Genomic DNA, 12,209 nt, shown 5'->3' with positions numbered 1-12,209 from the left:
GAGCCTTCCTCTGCCTGCAAATCGTGACTGACGCACTGTGCCACATCCTAGTTAATAAACCCGCATTTGTTGACGACCTACTTTGTGTGGTTTCTCCTGCACTTTGTCAAAGAGTCGATGAACCCAGCTGTAGCATCCTTTATGTGCTGCGGTGTGGAAGATCATCACATCTTTTCATGACCGTGCTCATAGGGTAAGCCTCTCGCAAAGCCATCTCCAGTGCCCCTCAAGCATTTACTGTTCTGATTGCAACCATTACTGTCCAGGCATGGCAATGCATGAAATAAAGGCATCATATTCATGGCTTTGTCCCAAATATCAGTATAATGCAAAGTGTGTGCTCAAGACTATTAGTTACAAGAAAATTTTGTGGAGCCGCAACATTCAAATGGGGACAGATTACTAGCGAAGCCGTATTCATGTTTTTGCTATAGACGTCTAAGCACTCATTTCGCCAGCATGAATATCTGCAGGCGGTGATGTTCTTCCTTGGACTCGTGGTATTTTGAAGTATCAATTGGATTTTTCTCGTGAACTATTGACAGTATTAGCATTTAAGTTGGCATGTTTATTGAATGTGTTATCATTTTAAAATAGTAAATAAAAACATTTGGTCCATTACAGGCATCTGATGATAAACATATTGTTGGCACTTGTTTATAAGAGCACAACTTCAAGATCTTAATTTTTTCCACCTATTATATATATATATATCTAACATAATGTGTTTTAATATTCAACATTCAGATTATTGGCATTACCATGTTCTACAACTGTAAGAGTTGCACACTATTCTGGAAAGTAAATTTTTAAGAAGTATAGTAAATTAAAAAAAAAAATCGAATAGCATTTTGGCTTCACCATTTACTCTAATTTAAAACGCTTTAGCAGGGGGCATTCCATTTCTTGGTTTTCATTAATCGCGAAGCCTTTCGTGGGGCTTCTCTCCCATCTCTGTCATTTATTCATTATTCGTGTAGTTGAACAATAGTGTGCTTTGCCAACTGTGTCTTCAGCGAGGCATGCGAGAGAGGTTGTATATATTTGATTCCAGTTGATTCATTGTTAAATTTGGCTGCCCTTTTGGTACGTGGTGCATATGCAACGTTTGGTTTGCCTGAAAGTACTGAGAAATGTTTTATCACAAAGCTAAGCTTGCCACGGCTGACGTGTGGTCGCAGGTGCACCAGCGATCGGCGGAGCGGCTGCTTCAGCTGTGCTGCATCAATGGGGGTGTCTTCATCAAAGTGGGTCAGCACGTGGGTGCCCTGGACTACCTGCTACCCAAAGAGTACGTCCGCACACTGAGGGTGCTTCACAGCAAAGCACCGGCCTCTCCGCTCCACAACATCCTCCAGGTGCTCCGCGAGGACCTCGGGCAAGACGTGAGGGAACCCTTTTCTCATGCTACTAGGGCAGGCCTGCTAGACTAGCTAAGGCTCTTGGATGGGCTTCCTGGCTGTTGGAGTGGTGACATATGAACAGGGCAGTCATTGACCATCAATGCACAGTGTGCAGGGGCATTTTTGTGGAGCCAGTGCCCCTCTTTTGGCAAATATGGTAGCATGCAGCTTGCATGATCTTTCAGGCACTTTAGGACCTGCACATGCAAGGCCTACGCTAACACTTTGACTGCGCTAACACTTTGACTATATACAGTAAACGGCCAATTTTTCGGACATGGTTGAAAATTCGGAACACTTTCAGGCATCAGTTGCTTAAGAACATCGGAAATTTCAGACGCTGAAACTCTTCGGCATCTGATTTTTCGAACTTTCTGCCCAAATTGCAGCTCCAAAATGGTATTAATTGAAGCTCCCACCTGTGCCATGCCTATCATCTCGTAGGCTCGAACCAGTGCTTTCGAGAGTTAATTTGTTTGCGGTTGTAGCAGAGTCTGAAAGTCAGCTTTGCAGCAATGCCAGAGCATTAGTGGGGGAAGCATATAAAAAATTTGAAGGGGTCTTTGTCATGGCGCAGTATGGTGATGTTTTTATGAATAAGCACCGGAAATGCACGGAGGCACGACGGCGGCAGGCGAGAAACGTGCCAGTACGCGCTAATCACTGACAACCCTCACAATAAGCATCATCAGCTAACTGCTTGGTACTGCATGTGGCCTAGTGCAGTTGTAAGCGTACTGATCACATTTAACAGGCAATAACCCAAACGCACTGCATTGTAAGTGCACCGCACAGACGTGTTGCCTTCACGACAGAAAGCAGCTCGCCATTGCCACACCCATGTGCGCTCAAAAACAGAGTGGGCATCACGAACACTTTCATGAAAAGCACATGCGTACGTACAGCAAGTGCCCTGGCAGTGACGATGTCAGCTTAATTGGCAATGTGCTGCACACAGCTAGGAACGATTGGCTTCACGCGGCAGCAAATGTTGAGTATCGGCAGAGATTTTCTTATAGTAGCGCATCGTTGATGTGAGCACACGCATCATGGAAAACCGGACGAGTCATCCGCTCTTCCGCCACAGCCTTTGTGTTCTACGTCATCGTTTCCAAATGCTCCATGCGGGAGAGCCATAATTTATTCCGCGCTTTGCTGGTATTGGTGGCGCCCATCAAATTTGCAGTTGGCAGTTGGCATGTAGTTAAGTGGAGCTCGCGGCACGAGTGTATTCACAAGAGCCTGGGCGCACACCAAAATTCCTGATAAGTATACTGGGAGGTACTGAAGCTATTTCAGACGTGGCTGTGGTGATTTACCCACTTGAGTGGAATAGAAAAGCAGGAATTCGTTTTTTCAGACTGCCCAATTTTTCGGACAATTTCGCAGTCCCTAGGGAGTCCGAAAAATCGGACATTGACTGTTGGTTGGGCCGCAATACAAGGTGACTAAATGTATGAAATTGGAAAAAAAAGAATGTACGTGGAGTGGTTGAAGCATCAAAAGGTGTACTTATTGTGAAACCAGTGCTATTACAAATGCTTCACAGTGAGAAAGTAATTTATTTACTGTGCATTTTACAAAGTGGATCCACATGCAAAAAGGCCAAAATAAGGGCTGAAGCGTTATTCACATAAAATGTTGCAGTCGTGATAGAGTGCCCTTGAATTGTACCCTCGGTAAGTCCAAAGGCACGCACTACCTCGATGCCTTTCATTTGGATACACTCTGAGGTCACCGGTAGCAGTCGTGAACCCATTTCTAGGGGTGTGCGAATATTCGAAATTTCGAATATTTTTCTAATAGTGTTTACTATTCGATTCGATTCGCACTGGAATTTTACTGTTCGAACAATTTGAACTTCCCAAAGACAAATACAGTCAACGTTCGATTGAAAAGTGACTCCTTCACATTTTCGATATGCTTCACCTCATTACACTCTCATATTGCAGCAAAGCTGTCTTTCAAGCTCAGGTAACTTTGAACTTAGTCAAGAGACAGTCAACGTCCGAGTGGAAGTTGTCCATAGATTTTCAGTGTGCTTCACCTCATCACATCCCCGTATTGCGGCAAAGCTGCCTTTCAAGCTCCGCTACGGTCGCAAATGTATTAACTCAAGAAAACACTGGTTCCAACATGGAGATGAAAGAGGTAGCAGAGGTGGGGGCTCAATTAGTGCTGTTTTAGACCTGGAATTTGGGCAGGAAGCCTGAAAAATCGGACGCCGAAGCTTTTTAGCATCCAAAATTTTAGATGTTCTTATATATTGACATCTACGAGGCCTTTGGAACTCCGGACTTGAAGGGAGCACACCCTTGTCCGCCACATCAGTTCGACCTCCACAGAAGTTGAAAGAGGAGGAGAGGCTGAGGAAATGGCATCTTCGCCTATCACATATAAGGTGTTGTTGGCAACACTTTGGTTGCACAAAATCATGTACGTAAATACAATTCTTAATAAGACAACTATGAAACACCACCTTGCCAGCGCTTCATCAACCTAGCGAAAAGAAACACTCTCATGTTGCTATCTCATAACAATATGCTTAGGAATCCTCTCCAACTTTTTTTTCTGCAATTTCGCTTTGAAATATTCGAAAAATATTCGATTCGATTTGCACTGACACTTCAACATTCGAATTCGCTTCGCGCCCAAAATTTTGCTATTCGCACAGTTCTACTCATTTCCCAAAATAAACTCTGCAACCTTCGTCTAGGTGCAGATACTCTGTAGTGTGGGCTCTAAATGATGTTTTCTTCTGATTGGTGCATGTCATGATGTGGTTCTTCTGCATCCACCAGTTGCAAATGTTTTCCCAGACGATCAGAACTCTCGTTGTGGTGCCAGATTGCCATGTGCCTCTATGAACTCGATTGCTATCTTCTTGAACGCTATTATGAACTGTCATTAGCCTCCACTCATTTTCACAAAATACTAGAAAAAAGAAGTGGCCAACAGCTTCAAAAGGTTCACTAGAGAACAACGAAAACACAAAATGTGCTTGTCCTGAGGCACAAGGCTGGTAGTGAGCAAAGTGACGCTGGTGGAGGTTGTGGCGATTGAGGTGGTCGACTTAAAGTTGCGTTGCCCATAGTTGCTGGACCCCTGTAGTTTTTCTGCCAGTGACTGCTAGATGAGACGGAGATCAAATTTTCATTGCGTTTTTTTAATTTGGCTTGTACTCCAATTATTATGCTACAGACTCACAGTAAGAGATGACTCAGCAGCCAAGGTTTATTCACAGAGTAAGCGCGAACATTTTCAGGTCACTTCAGGCTCTTCTTTAAAGGTGACTATTCTGGAAGGCACCAGAGACAGCGTCGTTAAGCAATCATTGTCTTGTGTTGCCTTTTTTGCGCAAGACTGTGATTTGACTTTTGCACAAGACTATCACTTGATTAAAACCACTGTCTCTGGTGGCTTTATAAATAGTCAGCTTTGAAGAAGAGGCCAAATTGGCCTCAGAATATTGGGGTTATTATTTCAACAAACCTGGTGCGCAGAGTAATTCTTTCATAGTGTTTTACCCAGCCAGTGAGGTGTATGTTGAATTTGTTTGCCTTTAAATACAAAGTTCGGTGCACAATTTCATGCGAGTCAGAAAAAGACCACCAGAATGATTGAATTTTGTGTTGTTCTTCATGCTTTTTTTATCTTTGTTTTGTCTTCCCTTTTGCACTTCTTGCTGGGCAACTTTGGCTGAGTGTTGTGTTTATAAACCCAACTTCCGTTGCTGGTAACGAATCTCGGCAAGAACTTGTTGCTGTCACCTGAAGTTTGTCACTACCACTAGCCAGGCGCCACACGCTGCCGAGAAATAGAAGTGGAAGGCGAGCAGGCAGAGCAACTTTCACGCGCAGTGACAGATTGAAAGTTATGCCGGCGTCACACGGGCACTTTTATTCGCAATCAGGGTTGATCCAGATGAGGCTTGATTTGGATCAGGTTCTGGTACGTAGTCACTATTAATTGCGATCAAATTGCGATCAGGCCCTGATTGCAATGTGTGCATTGCGATTTGGCTCCAAGATAGTGATTTCGCTAACGCCTGCGCCAAACTCGTTGTGGATTAGTTTGGACCGTGAAGCAGTGACCATTGTTGATTGCGATCTTGAAATTTGAACCGGATTAGCCCTGATCACCACTGAAAAATGCCTCTGTGACACTTTAACCGTGGAGCACAGCCCAGCATAGGTGTCTGGCTTGGCAGCATTGCTCGTAATTATCATCTGGTTGTTCGTTGTGAAACGAGTCCGAAAAATTTTACTCCCATTGCCAAGTCAACCTGCGTGCGATAGGGCAAAAGGTAATGCATGAAATTCTGTTCTCACATTTTGATGATATTGTAGCTGTCCTCTGGAGGCCATAGCTAACTTCTCCATAAAGGGGATAAAAATAGGTTGGGTTGACACCGCAGTCAGATAAAAGACCATGACTTAAACTAAATCTGAGATGTCAGATTTTGAATTATCGAGGGTTTAGTGTGTGTACGTGCAGCGCATTTTTAATTTGTGACTGTCCCTCCTCCCCTGACCCTTCGGTTCTCTTGTGCTCCGCAAGACAGCCGGAGGAGGTGTTCTCCTCGTTCTCCGAGCAACCAATTGGGGCAGCGTCCCTGGCCCAGGTCCACCGTGCCACCCTGCGCACTACAGGTGAAACAGTGGCCGTCAAGGTGCAGCACCCTTCTGTGCTGGGGAACTCCCTCGTCGACATGGCCACCATGGAGGTGGGTGCGTCGACAGTTTAGCTTGAGAATCTGTGCTGTTCACTTTCATGTTTTACGGTGCAGAGCAGTATGGTCCGGCAGAACCAAGCTCGTGTGTTCATAAGGCAGGCACTTCTTCTCGTGCCACTGTCACACAAGCATATTGAAGGCCTTTGGAATGGTATTCTGTTAATTCACTGATGAAGCACGTACTGCAATGCAAGCAGTTTCAGCAGCCGTCAAGTCAGTCGTCTGTCAGGTAGGGGTGTGGGAATATTGAATATCTTGAATACGAATGCAATATGAGTGAGGCAAGAAATTGTCTCCGAATATTGGATCTATGGAATGTATGTGTATAGTATAGAACTCTTATAATGTATGTCACCAGAGTCGGGAAGATCCATACTATAAGCTGCACTGCGCTATATCTAAAACAACCTTTTTTTGTCAAAGGCTGCACATGTGCAAAACATGCTGAGCCAGCTGCCACGCTATTAGTGCGCTACCGCCGAATCATTTCGAACTATGCAAATATCATGGCTGACATCGCGGCACAGTGGACTGGAAGACTGGTGCAGCTTTCGTCGATGCATGCATGTACTTTCGTACAGCGATCTCTTAGCAAAAACCGGTGCAGCTACATATGAAATGCAGTGCCTGCTGCAGCATAGACCCGAGCGCCCCTAGCTAGTTGTGTGCAGTGTGTAGTCTACTAAACACACTCAGTCAGTGCTGGGACACTCACTGTAACAGTATGCATGCATTTGCCCGTGCGCAAGTGAGATTTCTTCGTGCTTGAACTGCACTGAACTGTGCAAAGGCGTAGCTTGTATTTAGTCCAGCTAATGCAGTGACGGCGACTTGCTTTCATTTCTGCAAGCGACACGCATTTAATTGAAATGGTCCTGCACAAGGGCACAGCGGCGAGCGGTGTGCTTGGGTTGTCACCTATTCTTAAATGTGTGCAGTGCACCTACACCACCGCCAGGAGCTCTAAACTGCTAAGACACATGCACTGCCGTGCGGGCAGTTCATGAGTTGGTTTCTTTAAGTTGCTTTTCGTCGATAGGTTTGTTGCGGAGAAGTGCTGTGGCGCATTCATCGGTAGCCGTCGTCGCACCTCGTGTGTATCCGATGCTGATCCGTGTAGGCATCACCGCACTCGCGTTGAAGTTGTAACCACTGGTCATCCGCTGATACACTTATCTTAAAGGCGCAAAATCGAAAATTCTTTTCAGTTATATATTGCCGCGAGCAGCGCCTTCTGGTTTGTTCTTTTGCTTATTAAGTTGCCAGCGTCTGGCAGCCGGAGTTCTTATCTGTGTTCGAAGCGAAGCCCGTGTTTCACTCTCTCTCTTTTGTAGCTCACCCAGGGTATCTTGATTTGATAGGGCGAGTGCTTCGCTTATCGCTGTAATTCGATGGCATCAAAAAAGAATAACGCGGAGACACAAAAAGCCCGCAGCAGAAACGCCGCGGCGCTCTCTTCCCGCCGACGCTCGCCTGCGTACGTTGCCTTCTTGTTGGCTGTTTTGTCGCCGCATTCGTTTTTCCTTTGAGTTGACTGCGGAACGCAAATTCGCTCCAATAAACCTCATTTACTGAACGAGCATTGCATCGTTGTTGGCTACGTGACAATATTAAACGACTGAATATTCAAAAAGATCGAATATTTGAAACTTTTCGAATAGAGGGTTTTCGAATTGAATATGAACATTACAAATGCAATGTTTGACTGATATTCAAAAATTGAGAATATTCGCACACCTCTACAAATACACCGACAGCTGCTGCTTATGTTATGCACATCATTACATCGCAGCGTGCATGTCGTTGCAAAAAAAAACTGACGTCTATGCTCTAACATGAGTGCCAACATGAGTACTGGCCTCTCACTTGTCGGCTAGATTGTCTGGCAGCTGCGTTATAAGCAGTCCTTCATTGTGAGGGCTGCGCATAAGCAGTATGGTTAAACATGGATTCCTATGAAAGGGTAAATTGTGCTAGTCTGGAGAGACTGCATTTTAACTGTTCTTGCACTGTAAGCAGTTATGTTGTAAGTGGTCTGAGAATTGTTAAAAAGTTGCAAAACACTCTTTTAAAATATAGTAAAACTGCATTTTGCTAGGCTGTGGATTGTTCAAAAGACTTCTGTTAATGCGCTCGTTACAAATTATTATGCAGAAAAGTTAACTGCTAGACATGTGCTGAAAATAAGCGCTCACTCTTTGTGTACCGCAGCAAAATCTGCAACTGGGAAAAACCATGTCACTTGGAATTGAGATGGCAGAATGCAATGTAATGTTTGCACAGAACTGTTTCTTTTTCCAAGGATTTAAATAAACTTTAGGTAACATTCTTGGTGCTTGCCTTATTACTAGAGCTGTGTGAATAGCAAAATTTTGGTTGCGAAGCGAATTCGAATATTGAGTGTGAGTGCGAATCGAATAGAATATTTTTCGAATATTTCTAGAATATTTTTGTAATACTTCGAAGCGAAATTGCAGAAAAAAAAAGTTGGAGAGGATTCCTAAGCATATTCTTATGAGATAGCAACATGAAAGTGTTTCTTTTCGCTAGATTGATGAAGTGCTGGTGGGGTGGTGTTTCATAGTTGTCTTATCAAGAATTGGGCAATGTGGAGGCCGAATGGTATTTATTTACATGATTTGGTGCAACCAAAGTGTGGCTGACAACACTTTACACGTGATAGTCAAAGATGCCATTTCCTCAGCCTCTCCTCCTCTTTCAAATGCTGTGGAAGCCCAACTGATGTGGCGGACAAGGGTGTGCTCCCTTCAAGTCCGGAGTTCCAAATCTGCCTCGTAGACATCGATATATAAGAACATCTGAAATTATGGGTGCTGAAAAGCTTCAGCGTCCGATTTTTCGGACTTCCTGCCCAAATGTCAGGTCCAAAACAGCATTAATAAAGCCCCCAACTCTGCCACATCTTTCATCTCCATGTTGGAACCAGCGTTTTCTTGAGTTAACACATTTGCGACCGTAGCGGAGCTTGAAAGGCAGCTTTGCCGCAATACGGGGGTGTGATGAGGTGAAGCACACTGAAAATTTAGGGACCACTTTCAATCGGACGTTGACTGTCTTTTGGCCAAGTTCGACCGTAACGGAGCTTGAAAGGCAGCTTTGCCGCAATACGGGGGTGTGATGAAGTGAAGCGTATTGAAAATCTGAAGGGGTGACTTTTAATTGGACGTTGACTGTATTTGTCTTTGGGAAGTTCGAATTGTTCGAATTGTAAAATTCCAGTGCGAATCGAATCGAATAGCAAACACTATTCAGTTCAGTTCAGTTTAGTTTATTTTATTTTTCCTTAAAGGCCCCGTTTCTAGGGGTGTTGCATAAGGGGTGTGGTACATCATGTAATGGGTAATTCCAAATGAAAACCAATGTAACTTCGGAAAACGAGAGAAAAAAAAAAGAAGAAATGTTGATACACTGTGCAATTAAAAACACGCGCTAAGTAATCAATTCGAAAAATATTCAAAATTTGGAATATTCGCACACCCCTACTTATTACCTCTATTTATGGAATGCAAAAGTACAACTTATCCTGAATAAAAGGGCCACAGAATAAAGCTTGATAAAAAAGAAAAACACTCCTGTTGCATGGGAAGGAAGGCTGAAATGGAGCAGCAAGGTAATGAATGCCTCCTGCATATTTCTTTGTGAATAACATTGCTAGTTGCCAGGAACAGAGCATAACTATGCACTGAACTTGGTAGTGTGGTGGTGGTGTGGTTGTTCTCAGTAACCGCAGAGTATAGATTTGCTCTCGTGATGCTGCCAGCAAAAATAAATGTGATAACACAGTAAATATTGCTCAATATACTTATTTAAAGGCCTTTTCTTCCATTTCACCATATTCCGGAAGAAATATGGAAGCCCCACTTCAAGGTTAAATGAACATATTACCCTCACATCGATTCATCATTTTTAAAGTTTAAAAGCTTGTTATACTGGCTTATATGCTGTAAGTAGTAAATCTTAAAACTTAACATATTCTACAGGTTATCACTTGCATTCTACCGAAAGTCAAATCCTGCTACTATTCAAAGTTGCTTCCACTTCCTTTGAACCAAAAAGAATGACATTTGCATATGCCTTGTTTAGTTAAAAAAAAACAATATTGTGCAGGTTAGTTGGGTCATGACAAACATGCTCATTTTTCTTTATAATATGTGATATGTACTATTCGAATTCGATTCCAAATTATTTCACCAATTCACTATTCGCTTCGAATTCGCTTTGAACCTTAAATTTACTATTTGCACAAGCCTACATGTGGCAGCTGAAATGACGGCAGAGCCGATGGAAATCTCATCTGACTTTCCCTGAAGTGTGTTGCTCTCATCTGCGCAGCGATTCGCTGTTGAGCTAAAACTGGTGCTCTTCCATAATTGAAATGCAATACCTGCTACCTAGTTGCATGGAGTGAGACGCCTACTCACATTGTCGGTGTGGGGACACTTGCTGTATTGTGTGCGTGCCTTTGCCGTCAGAGTGTCCTTTGTACCCACTATGCTTCCGATCGTGTACGCGTGGCATTTATGTGGTGAGTATGATGTTGGATCAATGTGGCAATGCTTACCCTGCATCTCCATCATAATGCAATTTGCAGTGCCACATGGGGAGGCCCTGCTAAAAGATTCCCAGTGTGCAGAATGTTGGCAGAAATGCAAAGAGAGGGCTGTGGGGTGAAACGCTCTTCTGCCTGGTCCTTTTGCAGCTGCTGGTGAACATTGTGGCCAAGATATTCCCAGAGTTCTCGCTCATGTGGCTGGCAGAGGAGACCAAGCGCAACCTCCCTCTGGAGCTGGACTTTGTCAACGAGGCACACAACACGGAGCGGGTTCGCCGCATGTTCTCCCACTTCCCATGGCTCGAGGTGGGTGGCCGAGATGTGATTGATCAGAGAAGGATGCTTGGTTCGACTTGCACCACTTCGAGGTTATGCCAGATCAACTCTGACACTACATTTCTCCATGCTAGTATGTTGAAAACTGCTACAGCATAGACCGCTTATAACGTAAGTCGCCGGAATCGCGAACATCCGCACTATAAGCAGTACCGCACTATAACCAAAACTACATTTTTGAAAGGTTGCACGTGTGCAAAACATGACCAACAGGCAGGCGCGCGATTCCGACTGTCGAGGCTTGCGACTGGGACGTATGTTTGCATCTGCTTACATTTGAAAATGTTGAACAGTTAGCGTCTTTGGACGTGCGGTGCCGACATAACGAATGCGGAAAAAATGCGCCATCATGGGAAGTCACTGCGGTAACACACTGCACGTGCGTGATGTTGAAAACTGGCGACGACAGACCACCACTCGAGTGTTTCACACGCACGCACGTGTTTTCGTTAAAGATGTAAGTCACCCCTCCTAAATGCAACAACTGCAATGATTCCACTCCTGCGCCAACTGCGCCAAAGTACGCCAAATTGTATTTACTGCGCCATCCTGATAATATCGCCGAAAATTGCGCCAAACTGCGCCAGAGTCTCGGGTTTGGGGTCGTCTATCACCGGCATTCGCACCGCCGGCGCGTCAAGACATTTGCAGCTTGATCTTGGGGCTGCCAAAGTCGCAACCACGGACCAAGAATTATTCTGCTCAATAGATAGCGCTCGCGCGTGCGTCTCGAGTAAGCCACGACGCCATGCACGGTGTTGACGCAGCTTCTGTTGTGCAAGTCGGCTCGACAGCAAAACGCGCTCTCCGCAGAGGCTCGTGACATCTAGGCCTATCGGTATCGAGAAAGTGTGGCGGTGATTCATCGGCGGACGTCGTCTGTTCCAGAAACGCTGCTGATAGCTCGTTTCAAGCGTTGCACGGCACGTAAGGAAAGCAATGTTTAGTAATAAGTACATGCGTGCTGCTAGAATGTCTGTCACTTCTGTTTCTGGACATCGCGGAATGAAATCTGGGATCGCTGGCAATACATATATGGAACAATATTGAACTTTCCGTGCTTAGCGTTTACGGAAGAGCACAGGAACGGTGGGAACGCTTTGACACTTTTCCTCAGATATACTTTATCCATGAATCTTCATCCACAACAGCTTTTTCGTAA

The 12,209-nt window shown here is 44.5% G+C and overlaps 2 protein-coding genes across 14 annotated transcripts in view; one reads left to right on the top strand and one right to left on the bottom strand.

The window, feature by feature from the left end:
* The window catches only part of LOC119375196 (GRB10-interacting GYF protein 2), a 676,837-nt gene that overhangs the window by 299,157 nt on the left and 365,471 nt on the right, over positions 1 to 12,209 (bottom strand). The window lies entirely within an intron of this gene.
* Positions 1 to 12,209, top strand: part of LOC119374426 (aarF domain-containing protein kinase 1) — a 55,678-nt gene that overhangs the window by 13,244 nt on the left and 30,225 nt on the right. For all 3 annotated transcript variants that reach the window (XM_049420369.1, XM_037644515.2, XM_037644516.2), the window contains exons 4-6: positions 1,182 to 1,385; positions 5,968 to 6,129; positions 10,859 to 11,017. In XM_049420369.1, the coding sequence (XP_049276326.1) occupies positions 1,182 to 1,385; positions 5,968 to 6,129; positions 10,859 to 11,017 (525 nt within the window). The remainder of the gene's footprint in view (positions 1 to 1,181; positions 1,386 to 5,967; positions 6,130 to 10,858; positions 11,018 to 12,209) is intronic.

Source organism: Rhipicephalus sanguineus, chromosome 11 (genome assembly GCF_013339695.2).
Source record: "Rhipicephalus sanguineus isolate Rsan-2018 chromosome 11, BIME_Rsan_1.4, whole genome shotgun sequence".
NCBI classification, from domain to species: Eukaryota; Metazoa; Arthropoda; class Arachnida; order Ixodida; family Ixodidae; genus Rhipicephalus; species Rhipicephalus sanguineus.
The sequence above is the reverse complement of the archived record's forward strand: the minus strand, read 5'-3'. Positions and strand labels throughout refer to the sequence as shown.